Source organism: Pipistrellus hanaki (genome assembly GCF_964339955.1).
Source record: "Pipistrellus hanaki genome assembly, chromosome: 2".
In the NCBI taxonomy this organism is placed as follows: domain Eukaryota; kingdom Metazoa; phylum Chordata; class Mammalia; order Chiroptera; family Vespertilionidae; genus Pipistrellus; species Pipistrellus hanaki.
In genome coordinates this window covers 52238891-52258580 of record NC_140504.1, presented here as the reverse complement: position 1 = coordinate 52258580, position 19690 = coordinate 52238891, and the positions used below count along the sequence as shown (strand labels likewise).

General features: G+C 44.9%; 1 protein-coding gene across 1 annotated transcript in view; it reads right to left on the bottom strand.

The window, feature by feature from the left end:
- The window catches only part of MYLK (myosin light chain kinase), a 182589-nt gene that overhangs the window by 129134 nt on the left and 33765 nt on the right, over positions 1-19690 (bottom strand). Inside the window, exon 3 of the mRNA XM_084871493.1 lies at positions 36-243. Coding sequence (XP_084727619.1) covers positions 36-243 — 208 coding nt within the window. The remainder of the gene's footprint in view (positions 1-35; positions 244-19690) is intronic.

Genomic DNA, 19690 nt, shown 5'->3' with positions numbered 1-19690 from the left:
GGCTCCGACCGGGGCTCTCACCTCCTGGGACTCACCTTCTACCGTCAACTCCACTGTCACCTGGCGGGCACCGCTGCCATTGGTGGCTTCGCAGGTATACTTTCCCTTGTCCTCCTCCCGGACAGCGTGAATCACAAGGCTGAAACTCCCGCGGATGCCACAGTCCAGCAGGAAGCGGCCGCCACTGGTGATGGGCTGCCCATTTCTGTGCCACGTCACCTGGGGCTCCGGGTAACCTCGGACCTTCAAGAAAAAGAAGAAAGGGTGAGAGCTTATATTTAAGAAGTACTTCCTGTGTGCCAGGTCCTGTTCTGAGTCCTTTACATGTGTTAACTCATCTACCCTCATAGCAACCCTTGAAGCAGATACCATTTCCATCTCCCTTTTAGACATGAGGAAATTGAGGCCAGAGAGTTTGGGTAGACTTCCCGGGGTCTTGAAGGTAGAAAGTAGCAGAGGCAGGTAGCCTGGCTCCAGGGCCCACTACACAAGTGCCTGGTTGCATATTAGAAGCACCTGAGGGAGCTTTGAAAAATACAAATGCCCATGCCCTACTTTGGACCAATTAAATCAGAATCCCAAGGAAGCCGAAACCGGTTTGGCTCAGTGGATAGAGCGTCAGTCTGCAGATTGAAAAGTCCCAGGTTCGATTCCTGTCAAGGGCATGTACATTGGTTGCAGGCACATCTCCGGTGGGGGGTGTGCGGGAGGCAGCTGGTCGATGATTCTCTCTCACTGATGTTTCTAGCTATCTATCCCTCTCCCTTCCTCTCTGTGAAAAATCAATAAAATATATTTTAAAGAAAGAATCCCAAGGGGTGGGAGTGAGCATGGGGAGTCTAGACCAGTGCTTCCTACTCTCAGACATAAATAAATCACTTGGGGAAATGCAGATTCTGCTTCTATAGGTGTTGGGAGGGACCTGAGACTCCGCAGTTCAGACAAGCTCTCAGAGGATGCGGAAGCGGCTGGTCCCCAGAATTCACCTTGAGGAGCAAGGTTCTAGCTCTGAACTGCCCAGAATGGCACCACGAGCCACTTGTGTGAAGGAGCACTAAAGGAGCTGTACCATGAGCATAAGTTAAACACTGGGTTTTGTAGATTTAGTATGAAAAAAATAATGTAAAATATCCCAATAATTTAAAAATACTGATGACACATTGAAAAGAAAGTGTTTTTGACATGTTGGATTAAATAAAATATATTGTTAAAATTTATTTCACCTGCCCTCGCCAGTGTGGCTCATTTGGTTAGGCATCGTCCCATGCACTGAAAGGTTGCAGGTTTGATTCCCAGTCAGGGCATATGCCAGGGTTGCAGGCTCCATCCCTGGTAGGGGGTGTGGAGGAGGCAACTGATCAATGTTTCCCTCTTACATCAATGTTTCTTTCTCTCTCTCACTCTACCTCCCTCTATCTAAAAATCGATTTAAAAAATCTTTAAAAGTATTTAATTTCATCTGTTTCTCTTTACTTTTTAGCGTGGCTACTAGAAAAGTTACAATGACATAAATGCATTGCATGGGGTTTCTATTGGGCACTGCTGCTCTAGACCGCTCAGTCTTTCTCTAATAATAGTAAGCACCTAACCTCTTTTGAGGGCTAAGTATTTTAAGTAAGCACTTCTCTAAGTACTTTATGCATCTGAGCCTCATAGTGACTTGTTCAGAGCAGCAGTCACCAACCGTGGTGGTCCACAGACTGCTAGTAGTCCATGAGGTCTAAAAGGTTGGCGACTGTTGGTTTGCAGTGTTTCCCAAAGTGTGATACGAGTACCCCCAGGGGTACGGGAAGAGTTTGGTGGGAGTACGCATTGCACCGGAGTTTTGTGGGGATATGCACTGCACCGTGCTTAGCTGAGCCTAATTCTACATTCTCATGAGTACGAGGGGTACTCAGAGTTACAAAAATTATAGAAGGGGTACACATATGTCAAAAGTTTGGGAAATACTGGTTTAAGGAAACCTTTGGAGCTGTAGTCGCCAACCGGTGGTCTGTGGACCACAGGTCAGTGAGGTCCAAATGGTTGGTGACCACTGGTTCAGAGGATATTTCCCCAAAGAGAGGGAAATGTAGACAGAGGTAAATTCCAAAGAAAGAAATCACTTTGAATTTCAGAGAAAGTTCCCCAAAGACCCTCAAATCCTTGAAACTCAGCAGGCCCTTTAGAACAGACTAATCTTCGGAGGAGCAAGGCTCAAACTGGCCCATGGATACACAGCCTGGGACCCAGAACTGGGGTATTTTAGCACTGGAAATCCACAGACGACATCACAGAAACCTCTTGAGAAAGACAATGTTTGAATTACAAAACATGGTAGCAATGGCTTTTACTCATGGATCTATGCCAAGACAAGAGAGAATGCGGGTGAAGAAAACCAGAATTCACTGGATGACCCCAAATTGCATTCACAATGATAGTCCTCAGTAACCTATAGAATAATCCTCCCCCACCTCCCAGTAAGGTCAGAGGGGGTGCTCTATCCGCTGGCAGGGGAGAGCAGTTAGGGGCGATCAGGCAGGCAGTGGGAGAAAGGGGAGAGGTGGCGTGTGCATGCACACTGGGCATCCTAACATAGTTAATCCCCAAAGCAGCTCGGGAAGAAAGACTGCGAAAAGCAGCAGTAGTCGTCTTTGGGCTGTGCTTGCTGCCCTTCCCAGGCATCCAGCCCCCAACTCATCCTGAGACTCATTTCTCAGTTACCAGATGTAGATATCTTCTTAGGAAAGGAGCCTGGAATAACAGGTAAATGATCACCAAGTAAATGATCACCCTTCTGTGCCATGTTATGAATCTCACAAGGCCTGCTTCTCATCCTTACTAATCTGTAGTCAGGCTTCAATGAAAACCAAAACCAAAACAAACAAACAAACAAACAAACAAACAACAACTCTCTAAACCACTATTACCTATCTTATTCGTGATATTTGTAAACAAAGAAACATCTCTTTCCTATCAAAATCTACACTGTAGCCCGGCTGGTGTAGCTCATTGATACAGCGTTGACCTATGAACCAGGAGGTCACAGTTTGATTCCTGGTCAAGGCATATGCCAGGGGGTTGTGGGCTTCATCCCCATTGTGGGGCATGTAGGAAGCAGCTGATCAATAACTCTCTCGCATCATTGATGTTTCTATATCTCTCTTCCTCTCCCTTCTTTTCTCAAATCAATAAAAATATATATATATTTAAAAATCTACACAATACTCATGACGGAGGCTGACTTCCTGTGAGGGAATGGTTAATCTGAAGTCCCTTCTCCCAGAGGCAGACAGGGATGTGGGAAGCCACTGCAGCCTCACCAAGGCACAGGGACTGCATCAATTCTCTCATCTATACTAATAAAAGGGTAATATGCTAATTAGACCCGGTCAACCGACCATCTTCTGGAAGTCCAACTTCCTTCTGGACAAAAGCATGGTGGTGGGGGGTGAGACAGGGCAGGCAGAGGCAGTTAGGGGCGATCAGGCAGACAGGCAGAGGAGTTAGGGGCAATCAGGAAGGCAGCCAGAGGCAGGTAGGGGCAATCAGGCAGGTGGGCAGTTAGGAGCCAGCTGTCCCAGATTGCAAGAGGGATGTTCAATTGCTGGTTTAGGCCCGATCCCACAAACTGGCAGTTGGACATCCCCCAATGGGTCCCTGATTGAAGACGGTTCAGGATGAGCTGAGAACCACCACCACCACCACCACCACCCCCATGCACGAATTTTGTGCATCAGGCCACTAGTCTATTATAATATGAAACAAAGAACAAATGGCAGTTGTCTCTGTGTCTCGCCTCTTTTCCTTTTAGTTAACTATTATTCTCTGATATTTCTGCAAACACACCTGAATTTTGTAAAACAGAAAAATAATTTTCCCCATGTTGCTCACTGGCAGGTAAAAAAAAATAATAATAATTTAAATGAAAATGTGTTCCTTTTATATTAGTGTGATTACATAATGATTGTATAGCACAAACACTCAGTAATATGTGGAGTCCCTCAAAGTACTTAAATCTAGCAATGGGAATAAAAACACTGCTCAAATAAACATTATGCCTGTTTGAAGATGACAAATGTCATGTGCCTATATACTACGGTGTCATCTTGTGGCACTCACTTGGCACAAAGGTTCATGCAAAGGAATATTAGGCAATGATTATTCTGTTACAGCACAGCTCTTCTGTAAATTACTTTCAGGAAACAATGAAGGAAAAGAAACCCTTCCTATGGAAGGAAGCCCTTGAGGAGTGTAGTCATGTGGTGAATTTGCAAATCCTCATTATCTTCTCCATCCCAACAGGCAGGGCCAGCCTAATCCAGAAGAGGATCACCAGCCTTCTGTGAGCTTCAGAGAAAGGAGAGCACTGCACTGGGCACAGATAAATCATTAACTGCACCAGAGGCGTCGGACATTCCATTAGCAAGTACTCTGGCCCCCTGCAGCAGTGCCAGCTCTGGTGGCCCATCGGGGCCTGGGGCATCAATGATTAACTGGGGACACTGCGAGTGTTCCAGACCTCAGCGCCACACTCCCTCTTTCCCTTTCAATTTTCCTCTCAGTCCTCTCTCTCTCTCTCTCTCTCTCTCTCTCTCTCACACACACACACACACACACACACACACACACACACAGGTCTGAAATGTCCTGTTAAAATAAATTTTTAGGGATTTTTAAATATGCTGAAACTGGCACCTCTCAGAAAGCTGTAGTGTGCAATGGGACTTTTGTTTCCTCTGCATCCAAAGCAGAGGCAGGAATTCCCGTGACCTTGCTCTAGTCCAAGGTCTGAATGATTTGCAGCTCCAGTTCTTATCCTCCCGATATGGGAAAAACATGTTCAACCACTACTTAACATGACGCAAAAATTATTCAGCTTTAAGGAAACCCATTTTTACTGCCTGCCCACTCTCCAGGGCTCCTGGGGGGTGGGGTGGGGGTGGGGGGCGAAGCCTGCGCTCACATCCTTGGGGTGCAGGACAACAGCCCTGCCCTCCCTGGGCGCTTTATCTGCCTCATCACAGGCCTTCGGCCAAGAAGCCGCAGCTGGTATTTTTACAGCCTGGCCCGAGACCACACTAAAACCCCACTGGTACTTCAGTTCTCAGAGGGCCTCCACATACAGAATCTTATTTGGTTCTTGGAACACCATGAGGAAGGTGTCTTGGATTGGGTTCCCCAAAGGCAGAACCCGATATAGGGATTGAGGGAACCCTGACTGCAAACCCACAGCCAACAATAACAGCAGCGGGAAACGGGGGTACCCGCCTGGGGAAGGGGTCCGGGTGGAGCACCACAGCACCTGTGGCAGCACACAGTGCCATTCACATTGGTTAGCCCAGAGAGCCGAGGAGAGAGGCCTGGAGAAGTGGATGAATCGCCAGTGATCTCACCCGGGCAGATGAAGTGGCAGATCGGGGCAAGGACGTTGGTCTCCAAGTTGAGTGGTTGTCTCTCATTGAAAATTTATGTTTTTCATGAGACAGATATTGTAGAATCCAAAGCATGGATGAGTGTCTTATCTCTAACAGACCCTAAATCTCTCCTGGACTAAATCAATATCTGTTCCCGCTTTGGGAAAAAGCAAAGTGTTCACAAAAGATATGGCCATGCCACAAGCAAGACTTGGGCTATTTGCTAACAGAAATGGGACGGTGCTATAGACTGAATGTTTGGGTTCCTCCAAAATTCGTATGTTGAAACCTAAGCCCCAATGTATTAGGAGGTATTAGAATGAGACTTCCAGGAGGTGATAAGAACTTGTGGAGCCTTCATGAATGGGATTAGTGCCCTTATAAAAAGGATCCTAAAAAGCTCCCTTACCCCTTCTACCAGGTGAGGACACAGCGAGGAGAGAACCACCAAGGAACCAGGAAGTGAGACCTCACCAGGCACTGAATCTGCTGGTGTCCTGATCTTAGACCTCCCAGCCTCCTGAAGTGTGAGAAATACATGTCTGTTGTTTAAGCCACCCAGTCTATGGCATTTCTGTTACAGCAGAAATACCCACAGGGTCCAAGATAGACAGATTTGGTGCAATGCGTGTGCCCAAGTCACCCCTAAGGGAGTTAGTGTGGTACAGAGAGAGACTGGGCCTGAGTCCTGGGGCTGATTGTTGGTTCCTACTGCTTCAGGCTAAGGTTCCTCCCATGTCTGAAGTAGTGTGGGTCTAAACAGTGACCCACTTAGCTTCCACTGGAAGATTTTTTCCTCTCCCTCCGGTCTCCTCTGGTCCAGCCCACAGCCCCAGTCCCCTCCACGCCTCCCTATGGGAGAAACCAAGCGACTGCGAGGAGAAATGCTTAGGAACGTGAAGAGGCAGCCCTGACTTTTCACCATAATGAGTTTTTGGAAACGGCCCCAAGGAGGGCCATTTTAAGAAGAATCATGTTTTTGCCACAATAACCACATTTAATTGGAGGTTGTGTTCTTGAACAAAAGCCCGGGATCAAATAAATCAAGGGCATCCCAACAAGTTGTCATAAAAATAAAGATATTGTAACCATAACTTACCCTATAATAATTTAAAACAGTAAAACTGTGCTCCAGCTCTATAAAATGTCCTCAAAAACCTTTATGGCCTCAGAAGGCCTTTAAAGGGAATGGGGCTCATTGTATGTGTGCTGGGTGGTGGGGAGAAAGCTGGGAGGCAGGCGGGCAGCTGCTGCTACCTGACACCTACCTGCTGTACTTGAGGGACAGTTATTCAGAATCTGGTGCTGTGTCTTGAGATTCACTTAATGATGAAAAGTGGAACGTTCTAAAGGGCACTAAGCCTCTTGGTATTCCTCTGACATGTGTCAATGACTTTCAGTCAATTCCAAGGCCCAGAGCAGTGGCAGGGTCTCTGTCTCCACAACCCCTGTAAGACCCAGAACAACATGCCTGCTGCCTCTAAGATTGATGAGGGGTGGAAGGGGGTGATTTTGCTGGTTTTGATCATCTCCTCCATGTTGTTTGCTCCTGGGTGGGCCTGTCCCTGTGTGCACACTGCAAGCCAGCACAGCTGCAGTGCACAGCTGGGCAGGAGGTGCAACTGAGGCTCTGCCCATGTCGGGATGGAGGAAGACCAAAGGAGAGAAAGCAGAGCTGAGCTGAGGCTGGGGTGAGAGAGCTGCCCACAAGGACACTGGGGAGCTGGGGAGCTACACAAAGATGACGTCAGCAGTGAGCTGAGCAATCCTGGGGGCCAGGAACAGACTCGAGGAGGGGCACCATTACGTATTTATTTGATTCTTGCTGAGCAATTGAATCGATGCTGGGGACGGCTGAGCCAGGAGGGTGGGACATTAAGGAAACCCATCGGACAAATGTGTCCCCAAGTTAGACAAAGCTGATGCTGCCACATGACTGTCCACATGCTTCTAACTAACTGCCTATAGCACGTTACCCTGAGCTTCTTCCCCCGTTTCAAGGCAGCTTCATTTATAATAAATAAATTCTATGATAAATGACCAGAACAGAGCTGGTGGTTAGAAAAATAATAGAAAATAAACCTAATCGTGCTGAGGGATGAGTTGAAAAAGAATCCTCAGCCCCATCTCACCCGAAGAATAAATAGCCATGGAGGCACAGGAAGAAAAAGGAAAACAGTAACAGCCCCCAACAAATTAGATCACAAAAAATGCCTATAAAACTTACATCATGGATGCAGTAGGAGAGTGAAGAGTGAAGGGTGAGCCGTGGGCATGACATGACCAAGCTGAGGGTCTGTGTCTGTGTCAGCAACTGGCACACGGCCCACTGGACAGGCAGCAACTTAATTAAGGCTTTGAATAATGCCGTTGCCAACTGTCAAAAGCCTTAACTGAACCCACAGAATCCATCAGGAAGAGATCATACCAGCTAAAAACAGCAATTAGCGAGAGGCTTAAAATGCTGGATGCAGCCTGTCCCTCGTCCAACTTGTGAAACAGTGAGAACAAAAGTGGTTTCATAAAAAAATAAATTCAGGATGTCGAGAGCCATTCCTCAAACTAGCCCAGCAAATGCCACGTGGGTCCTCAGAGACAGATGCTGGAAGTCTCTGTGGCTGGCCACTCACTTTCTAGGGCAAGTTTCCTTTTCCAGTGGCCCAAGACACAGATATCCCCACACCCGGACATCTGCACGTCTGGGAATTCCTGGTTTCTCCCACTGAGAGCACATGGCAGGGTCTGGCTGGGCGGCCTTGGGTTATATCTCAGGCTCCTCTGAATCTTCCAAAAAACAAAAAAAGATCTATTTCCTTTTATCTAGATTAGGCTTACCAATGCATGCAACTTTTTAATTCCTTTTTAATAATATAGCACCTAAAAGCCTTTGAAGCAGTTCGACAAAGTAACAGAATTCTACGTGTGATGGTGAATCTCTCACATTGACATTTTCTTAAATTTGCAGTTTTCCTGTAAGAACTAGTGTCCTTCTGTGTGAACCCCCAGTTCCTGTGGGAAGTCTGTGGGATTCCTGCCTCACCAGGAACCTCTCTACACAAAGTCCTGGGGTCTGGCTTCATTCCCTCTTGCGAAGGCTTCTAAGGACACAGCATCTGCAGCTGGTAAGGCTGGCCCCAGATCCGCCCTCCTGCTTCTACTACCAAGGTGAGATATTCTCTCAAATGTAATGAAATATTTTTTTTAAAATATATTTTATTGATTTTTTACAGAGAGGAAGAGAGAGGAATAGAGAGTTGGAAACATCGATGAGAGAGAATCATCGATCAGCTGCCTCTTGCACACCCCCTACTGGGGATGTGCCCGCAACCAAGGTACATGCCCTTGACCGGAATCGAACCCGGGACCTTTCAGTCCGCAGACCGACGCTCTACCACTGAGCCAAACCAGTTTTGGCTGTAATGAAATATTATTAAGAGACATCATAGAGGCTTAACAAATTAGTGCTGTGGCTTGTGTGCTTTTTTTAAAAAAAAAAATTCCTTAAGAATCTCCTGCCCACTGTTCCCCATGTAAGTGGCACACCCCTCCTTTGAGGAGCAGCTCCTTCCCCCAATCACCACTGATGAGGCAGGTGGAGTGCCATTAGGTCATCTGCCTTCTGGCCAAAGTACTTGGGCTTCAAAAAATGAGCATTTGATTCAAGGCGGCAATCAGAGTTCTCCCATGGAATTTTAAATTAGAATAAAGGGAGGCCAAATTGTCTATTTTCACAGGGATCCCAAGCTGGAAAGACACAAGCCTGAAGCTGTCTGCAGCCATCTTCCCCCTCCATGCCACCCTCATTTTCTTGCTCTTCCCTGAGAAGAAGAAGCCATCTATGAAGTAAGACATCACATACACAGTGAAGAAGAGAAGAGAAGAGAAGGAGGCACTGCCTGACAGAGCCGGGGCGGACTCCAGGTCCCTCAGAGGAGGCAATGTATGTCTACTGCTTCCTCCAGATGAAGTTGGCTTCTCTCACCTGCAAACAAGAGTTCTGACTAATGTAGGAAGGTATATGTGTGTGGGTCCTGGCTGCACTGATCACTTGTTGCCTGATCTTGGGCAAGTTAACTTACCTGGCCCTCAGTTTACACACCTGTAAGGTGGAATGATACCAGTCTTCACTTCCATGGAAAAGTTTATTATCAAATGAAACAGCACAAGTACCATAGCACATTAACACATTCTAAAGGTTAGATCCAGCTCCTCTTTTCTTCAGAATAAGTAACTCTTTAAAATCAGGTGCCCCAGAATCCACTCAGTGTCCACCTTTGTTAACAGCATGAAACTGTGCCAAAAAAATACCAGTACTTTCAAACTTTTGTGCTTGCTGAGCCCCTCCCCTTACACAACTCACATTCAAACAGACAACTTCAAGGCATCACACTCTTCCATAAAAACTGAACATTTTGAGAACAAACTTCTGCTTTGGCTGAACTGGCTTATTATTTTTTATTTAAAGAGTGTTGTTTTTATGTAACATCACCAAGCGCACTTTAAGCAAATACCAGGCTGTAGTTTTGACTGTCCCATCATTCCAGTCCTGTAACATCATGTGCACCTTTGAGTCAGATACCATCCCCTTGATTTCTGCCTCACTGACTAATGCAGCCATGGAATTTCAAGGGCATGAGTGAGTGTTGGGAAGGAAATCAATCTGGGGCAATAAATCTGGAGTTCCTGGCCAGTCACGGCTGGACCTGGAGAGAGAGAGAGAGAGAGAGAGAGAGAGAGAGAGAGAGAGAGAGAGAGAGAGAAAGAGAGAGGCGCTTACCTCACCAGCAGAAGGGATGGAGCAGAGGGCTCCTCCCCAAACAACACACAGACCTCTTGGCAATGCCTCCTCAGCCCTCAAACAGCAGAGCCCAGATGCAAAAAGACTGAAACTGGCCACAGGCTGTACTGGGAAGATCCTGTCCTATGCAGACTCTCTGAGGATATAAAGTAATTCGGTTTGAAAGCAGAAGTGGGCAAAAGTAGCCCAAGGGTCTCAACAATCCAAGAACATCTCGACCTGGTTTCCTTGTCTTAAATTCTGGTTGGTCTTTCCAAGCTGCCCTCTGACCCAACACCTGCTCCACATGCACGTCCCCACACAAACATGCATTCTGCTTGGATTCTCCCAGGTGCAGCTGCAAGGGAGGGGGTGTGAGCAGGTGGGGCTTTGGAAGCAGGACCCTTCATTCTGCCTGAGCGTCTCTGGGATTCTGGCACAAGGGAAGAAAGCAGCCATGTGAGTTTGCTGCTTTATGGCAGAATGATTTCCCCAGAGCCTGGTGCCCAAAGGCATCCTGACCTGCATGGAGAATCATTCCAGGCAAGGAATGAGAGAAGTTGGGGCAATGTCTGTGTCTGACTGTCTGCCGGGCTGAAAAGCACAATACACATGATTGCATAAATTGTTTTTATTCTCACCAAGACAATACATACACATGATCAAGTGGTGCTGTAAGTCATACAACAACAAAAGCAGGACTGTTCCACTCATCCGTGTCCCCCCTCCTCCCAAACTTCTGCTCCTTGAGGCAATCATCTGTTTTTTGTTGATGTTTTTTGTTGATGTTTTTTGTTTTTTTAGCTATTTCATCTGGTATTTTCTTCCATATTTCTAAACAAGAGACCTTCACAACTACTGTGTCATTCTTTAAAATTTTCAGACATTATTTCTTAACTCTGCATAGATTGTAAGATTTTAGATCTCAAATTTCCCTCCACACACACCCTTCCGCTATCCTCAATGATTACATCATAATTTATGTCAATGTGTTAGTGTTTGCTTCATTTTAACGCTGCTCACTGCCAAGATGCAAAGTACATAACAATTAAATTTCCTGAACTTCTCATTATTCCTGGAGTTAATAATGGTCATGCTTTTGGTTTTCTTAAAGAACTCCCAACTTCTTAAGAGAACTATCAAATTCTCAGGAATGGTCAAATGCATCAGATAATGAATTCTTTGGTGGCTTTATATTTTTCCCCTTTTCAAGGTATCCCTGAAGCAATATATTATCCTTATCCACTGAAACTGGATGCTTTCTGCTTTCTGGGCTGGATGCAGGAACTTTCACCAACCTCTAGGGAATTTCTTGGCGTGTGCCATTTGGGTTGAACATGTCCTCCAGTGGTTTCTTAAGAACGACTAAATAGAAGCCTAAAAATTTTAAATCTGGATTTTCTGAAAATGTCAATATCCTACCTATTGGGTCGGCAACTAAGTAATTGCGGGTTTCACACATATATGGCTTCAGTTAAATTTTTAGGTTTGCAGACGTAGTACAAATGTAAAACACATTTTGTATTTGATAGTTGGCTATTCAGCTGTTAATCAGTAAAAAAAGTTTTTTGATCTGTTTTGTAGTTTTTGTTTGGCATTCGTTGAAAAATGGAAAATCAAAAGGAACATTTTCGTCATATTTTGCTTTTTTATTTCCGCAAGGGAAAAACGCATCACAAGCTCATAAAAAGTTATGTGCTGTTTATGGTGACGAAGCCTTAAAAGAACGGCAGTGTCAAAATTGGTTTGCCAAATTTCGTTCTGGTGATTTTTCACTCAAAGATGAAAGACGCTCTGGTCGTCCAGTTGAAGTTGATGACGCCCTAATCAAAGCAATAATCAATTCGGACTGTCACAGTACAACACGTGAGATTGCAGAGAAGCTTCATGTATCACATACATGCATTGAAAATCACTTAAAACAACTTGGCTATGTTCAAAAACTCGATACATGGATTCCTCACGAACTGAAAGAATCACAGTTAACGCAACGCATTAGCAGCTGCGATTTGCTAAAGAAACGTAATGAAAATGATCCATTTTTAAAACGACTGATAACTGGCAATGAAAAATGGGTTGTTTACAACAATATCAAGTGGAAAAGATCGTGGAGCAGGCCAGGTGAACCAACTCAAACAACATCAAAAGCTGATATTCATCAAAAGAAGGTTTTGTTATCAGTTTGGTGGGATTACAAAGGAATTGTCTACTTTGAACTCTTACCACCCAACCGAACGATCAATTCTGATGTCTACATTGAACAACTAATGAAATTAAACAATGCAGTTGAAGAAAAGTGGCCCGAATTGACAAATCGAAAAGGTGTTGTATTCCATCATGACAATGCAAGGCCACACACATCTTTGGTCACTCGGCAAAAATTAATGGAGCTTGGTTGGGATGTTTTGCCACATCCACCATATAGTCCTGACCTTGCACCATCTGATTACTTTTTGTTTCGATCTTTACAAAACTCCTTCAATGGTAAAAATTTCAATAATGATGATGATGTCAAATCGTACCTGATTCAGTTTTTTGCTAATAAAAAACAGAAGTTTTTTTAACGTGGGATTATGATGCTGCCTGAAAGATGGCAAAAGGTCATTGATCAAAATGGGCAATACATTAAAGAATAAAGTTATTTAGTTCCATGAAAAAATTGTCTTTGATTTTCTTTAAAAAATCCGCAATTACTTAGCTGCCGACCCAATACATACCCAACTTACAGTTTGTCTAAGAATGGAATTATAGGTGGAAAATCTTTGTATCTTCAGAATTTTGAAGGCATTACTTCATGACATTTGAAGCACTGCTTCTGACATCCAATGTTGCTGTTGAGAGGTACGATGCCATGCTGATCCTTGCCCTCTGCTCTGCTGTGTGTGTGTGTGTTCCTTTCACACTTTTAGAATCGTTTCTTCTTTCCTGGCAATCTAAAATTTCATGATGATTTGCCTTGGTGTGGGTCTGTGTTCACTCATTGTGTTGGACCCTTGGAAATACATTGAGTGGCCAGATTATTATGATCTCTGAATGCATAATAATCTGGCCACTCAGTGTATATATATCCTATATAATAAAAAGGTAATATGCAAATCAACCTAAAGGTGGAATGATTAGTAGCTATGGCACGCACTAACCAACAGGTGGCAGATGCTCAGTGCAGGAGCTGTCCCCTAGTGATCAGTGCACTCCCTCCCACCGGGAGCACAGCTCAGCCAGAAGCTGGGCTCATGGTTGGCGAGCAGAGCGGCAGACGGGGAGCCTCTCCCGCCTGCGCAGCAACGCTAAGGATGTCCAGCTGATGGCTTTCAGACTGCAAGAGAGCAAGCCAGGCTGAGGAACCCCCCGCCCCCAGTGCACATATATGAGGCCCGGTGCATAAATTAGTGCATGGGTGGAGTCCTGCCAGCCTGGCCAGAGGGAGGGGACATGGGCAGTTGGTCGGACTGCCTGCTGGTCTAACTTTTGGTTGAGAAGGAAATTTGCATATTAGCCTTTTATTATATCAGATATACACTGAGTGGCCAGATTATTATGTGATCAGGGATCATAATAATCTGGTCACTCAGTGTAGATCTTTTCATTATTGGCATTGCACGTATTTCCATTTTGAAGAGATTCTGTGTTTTGACAATTTTTTCTCCACTGTTTTGTACTACGTTCCTTCTGTAGAACTCCTCTGAGTTGGATATTAGCCCCACTACAGTGACCTCTACATTTCTTCTCCACCTTCATCTTCTTGTTCTTTCAGGGTGATTGCCTTGATTTTTATCTTCCAGCCAGTCTTTTGAAGTTAAAGTTGTTATTTTGGCTATCGTTAACTTCAAAAAATCCTTTCTTTTTCAGTTTTTCAAAACTGTTTTGAGTAATCTCCTCTTTTTGTTTAATGGAAGCAACATCTAACCTCTGAGGTAATTTCTTTGAAGTTTTTCCATTTTCTGTATTCTTCTGATCTGCTTAGTTCCTTTTTTGGGTCCTTTTTGTCTATTTCATAACAAAGTCTTCTCTCAGACATCTGATGATCCTTCACTGATTTTTCATAAATATGAATAAAGACATTAAAAATTCCATGCACACAAATGGGGGCTTGCCAACTTATCAGACCTCCCGTGGAATAAATGGGTAAAAACCCTCCATTGTTGATATTCGTGAACCTCCTTCCTTGAGATGGTCAGTTTCCATGAACAAACTGTGCTCTCCCAATTTCCTGTTCTGGTGGTGGTGACACAGTAATTAAGCCTGTCTACCAGCATTTAGGACTCTGAGAGAGGCCATGGGGGGAGGGGGGGGGTCTTATTTCAAAATGCTGTCTTTCACTTAGCCCTTCTCCATTCTGAGTGGAACACCTCACCCCTGCCTATAGCTGTGCCTTGTGTCCAGGAGTTGAGAGATGGTCAGGTTTAGTGTCTTCACAGAGAAGCTTCAATCCTTTTTAGCAGGGGGAAGAACATTGTGGTTTGGCACATGGAGTGTGGATGGGGACCTGGGTCTAACTGCTCCTTATGACATACACTTTCACCAATTCTCCAGTTTTCAGCTTCCCTCCATAACTCAGGCTTTGAAAGTACTTGATGTCTCTAATCCCTCAGCCTTTTCAGGAACTTTCTGGCACAAGCAGGCTTGTTTTTTCTTGTTGCCCACTCCCCTAACCACAGGCATTGCACAACCCAGAAAGCTGAAACCCAAATCCGCCAATCATGTATTAGCTTTCCATCATTCATCAACCTGCTGACATCTCTTATCTGCTGTTGTCTCTCTCCCATTCTATCTGTCCCCTGGGTTTATAAGTTTTTTGTTTAATAAAAACTCATTTTAAGGATGCTTATAATTTTTTAAAAACTCAGATAATAACATATTGGCAAGGAAGAAGAAACTGGAATCTCAGTGTGTACATTGCTGGTGAGAATGTGAAATGGTGCAGCTGCTATGGAAAACAGTATCATGTTTCCTCCAAATTACCATATGATCCAGCAATTTTTACCTCTTTGTAAAAAAGAATTGAAACCAGAGGCTCAAAGAGATATTTATCAATCTCCATTGCAGTATTAATCACAATAGCCAAAAGGGGGAAGTGACCCAAGTGTCCATCCACAATGAATCGGTAAACAAAATGTGATGCATGCATTCAACAGAATATTATTCAACCTTAAAAAAGAAGGAAATTCCGGTGCATGCTACAACATAAATGAACGTTGAAGACATCATGATGAATGAAATAAGCCAATCACAAAAGAACAAATACTGTATGATTCCACTTGCATGAGCGACCTAGAGTGGTCAAATTCATGAGACAAAAAATAGAATGGTGGTTGCCAGGGGCTGGGAGGAGGGGTGGAAGGGGGAGAATGGGTACAGAGTTTCAGTTGTATAAATCACAAAAGCTTGAGAAATGGATGGTGGTGGTGATAACTGTACAATATAAATGTACATAATACCACTGAACTGTGTACTTAAACTCGGTTAAAATCGGCAGTTTTATGCTATGTATATATCCAACACAATAAAATAATTAATGAACCATAAATGTGTGTTACTCTATTTTTGAATGCTGTTTTTGTCTCAATTATCTGTATGTCTACCCTTTGCCAAATACTACACTGCTTCTAATACAATAGCTTTACGTTACATATTAAAATGAAGAAAAAGAAGTCTGAAAAAATATAAATTAGATCAAAGTCACTGCAATAAAAAAATTTCCAATTTTATGCACTAATAATAAAATCCAATAAGCATGGCTTACAAGGCCCTCTGAAAACTGGCCCTGCTCTTTCTCTCCCGCTCTGTCCCTGCCCACTGCACTCCTGCCACACGGCGCTCCTCTCTGGGCCAGGAGGCAGGATGAAGACAGCAGGGTCTCCACCCAGAGTGGCTCCCAGTCTGTGAAAGAGAGGGGTATGCCGCCAACCAGAGCATGTACAGTGAGTGCTGCCGGAGCACAGAGGAGGGTGGGGAGAAGCTCGGTGGGCTGTAGTTTAGAGTTGAGCAGGAATCCCAGGCCACTTCCCACTACAGTGCTCTGTCCCAGGGAGCTGGGTTGGCCTGGCTGAGCGCACTGGGTTCCCAGGAACCAGCCATTCAAGTTTGACTAGACAGGAGATAGTTGCTAACCTTATGTCAGTGGCTCAGGGACCCCACACTCAGAAGGGCTCCAGGAGAGGTGGGTCCAGAAGGGTTCCAGGCCAGGGTAGTTGTAAGCACAGTCATGAGGAGCCCAGGGGTTTCCTCTCTCCTCCCACCACACCCCTCTGCCCCCCAAGAATTTCTCCACAGACAGCCCCAGGCTAACCAGAGCTGGTCTCTTCAGTCACTTCTGCCTGATTTACAGCTCCTGCCAATTTTATTCCATGCAGTGCAGTTCTTGCACAAGCTCTTGTTGGGGAATTTTAGGGCAGGGCTCCAGGCGACACAGGGAAGACAAAAGGAGTAAATGGCAATGACCCTTGAATAAGGTCCTATTGTGAGCCAGCCTTTGCTTGGTGCATCTCTGGGTGTTTGTTGGTGGCATGTTAAGGGAAAGGGCGTGCCAAAGGGGTTTGAGTCCTAGTGCAAAACACACATTTAAAGCAGATTTAAACATTCCAGTCTAAGCCATTGACATTTCTTTTCTGAAGAAGCATCTGGAAAAATGGAGGGAAAAGCTGCCCAGTTATTAGTAAAAACAAACTCAAACTTTCCTTTCCCCTTCCTGCCAAGGTCCCTTTCAACTATGTGATCCTCAGGGACCTACGGGGGCTGGGGCACAGCTGGGCTGGCACCGCGCATCTTCAGCCCCAGGGGGCCTGGACCCACAAATGGAAGCTACAGTCACTGACTGGAAGGCCGGGCTGCCCCCATGCCCAAAAGCTGTGTAAGCAGGCTTAGTGGAGACTGCTTCAGCCTGACCTCCCCAGGCTGGTAGAGGGGGGTTCAAAACCAGCCAGTTTCCCAGCTGGCTGCCAGAGAAGCTCGAGGGTTTCTCGTGTTGGGAGAATTAAGCAAGTCAGCCACAGTCACCTCCAGGCCTGAGGGGTGGGGAAGAGGGAAGAGCTGTGGGTGTCAGTCCCATGGGAGCGTCAGAAAGCACCAGAGAGAAGCTATTCCTAGGGAAGGATGGAGCCTGTGGGCTGCCTCCTGGGAGAGGCCTTGGCGGCTCCTGGGAAGTGGCCTGGTTTGTACTCTGTGGGGCTAGAAGGATCTGTAAATTTGCTATGACCTGACCAGATCGTCCCACTTTTAAAAAATTTTTCCTGAGTCCCGAGGCGTTTTTAAAAAGCCCCGATTTTTGGGAAGATTGGAAAGACTGGAAGAGCAGTTTTTATTTCAAAGCCATTTTCTGTCTTAGAAGCCTCACAGCTGGGTCCAGGACCAGGGTCCCTTTAGCAAGATGGTTGTTCCTCAAAGGGCGAAAAGCTGAAGCTGCTTGGCCCTTCGTTTCTTTTGAATTGATGTTGCTGTCCAGCTGAGTCAGATGAGGGGAGACCCGTGGAACAAGGGGAACACTGACCCATATGACTCACCCGGGCCTTCTCTCTGATAAAGATCCCTTCCACCACTCAGGGCTCAGGCCACTGCCGTTCCTGTCCCCCTGGCTGCAGGAGGGCTTAGTTCCTAAGCAGACTTGCAGATGTGACCCTGGTGAGACAGCTCCATCCCTAAGTAGGTAGTATCTATAATAATAAAACCAAATATGCTACTTAGACCAGACGCCCTTCCAGACGACCTCCTAGATCAGTGGTTCTCAACCTTTCTAATGCTGCAACCCTTTAATACAGTTCCTCATGTTGTGGTGACCCCAACCATAAAATTATTTTTGTTGCTACTTCCTAACTATAATTTTGCTACTGTTAGGAATCATAATGTAAATATCTGTGTTTTCCGATGATCTTAGGGGACCTTGCTAGTGGTTCTCAACCTGTGGATCGCAACCCACAGGTTGGAAACTGCTATTGTAGAACCTAAAATCATAGGAAAAGGGAAACCTGTACTAGCAACTGGGAGAAGGAAGGCCTTCTCTTGCATGAATTTCGTGCATCGAGCCTCTAGTTTATAAATAAAGCTAAAAAGAAAAATAAAAAAAAATCGTAAAGCTAGGGCTAAATGCCAATACAACCAATTCTCACTTATCTCCCTGCTGCAAAAGATCATTGTAGTTCTATTTCTGTTTGTCCATAGGCTGGGTCATACCTCAAAATTCTTATCCTGATGTTGCTCTTCTTTTAAATGCTCACCATATAGTGTTAGGCGAACAAGACAGATACCCTAGACATGTGCACAGCTAGTGGAGCCAAGCAAGGAGCAAATTCTGAGAAGCTGTACCCTTCCCCACTCTGCCCACTCCTCCAGGGCTACTCACTCCCCCTCTAGTGAGCCTCCCCAATTACTCAGCCCCCTCTGATCTCTTGTACCTCCACACTATTGTCTGAAGTAACCACATTTTTAAAACCAGTAAACATTTATCTGATCAGAGTGTAAACTGTTTAAAATCAGGCCTGTCCCAGAAAACCTGAGGCAACTAATCACCATTACATCACCTTTCATATTCTTTCTGCCCAACTGCAAGTCCAGTGACCATATGTTCCATAAAAATAAAAACTAAAAAATCAGGACACATTATCTAACAAGGGATTTATGGGCACTCTCCAGGTGCAAGAAGGAGTTGGTGTTATAAGTCTCCGACATTAAAATATTGGAACTCCAAGGATATTTGGATGACTTTACTGGAAAAAATGAGAATATTCTAAATCAGAATGGCTCACAATAATCTGAGATGAGAATTTCTATACCAGTAACACAGTTATGGTTTTGTTTACTTCAGACACAATTGGCACAACTCCTTATAAGACTGAGTTACTCAAGAAGGAGGAACTAGACATTACACTTATTTTAAAGTTCTCTCCATGCCCAGCATGGCTACTAAAGCCACTACGGAGCGGATGGTTAGCTGATGTCTCTCCTTGCCAATCTTTATGTCCCAGATCAAGTGTATTTTCACAGACACCTCTCTTGATTTCCCAAACTAGGTCACGCTGCTATGCTCTCAGGGTACCTTGCATTTCTTCCTTCAGCAGGTCTCATCACCTGTATAATTTACTGTATGCATGGTCACTCTCGCCTGTCTCACAGCACTAGACTGTCACTGCGTGGGGAAGGAATGGAAATGGTCTGGCTCACCAGTGAATCACCACCTCCTAGCACCCTGCTTGGCACGTAGTAGGTGATGGATAAGTATTTTTAAATTAATGATGTGATCTCTATGGTAGGTCCCAGGATTCCATATTTCTCCTTTACATGAACATTTTTATTAACTACTTAAATGAAGACTGCAAGGCTGCTCATGAAGACTAAAGTTGGCATCAATATTGAGATCATAACCAAATCAACATTCTAAAAGAGCAAAAGCCCAAATAAAAAGGAACTTAGGAGGGAACAAATCCTGTGAAGGCTCTAAATCGTTTAGACAAAATCGAAGTAGAGGGCAGCTCATTGTAAAAGGAGCTGGGTAAGAGTTTCCAAAACATTATTCAATCCTAAGCTG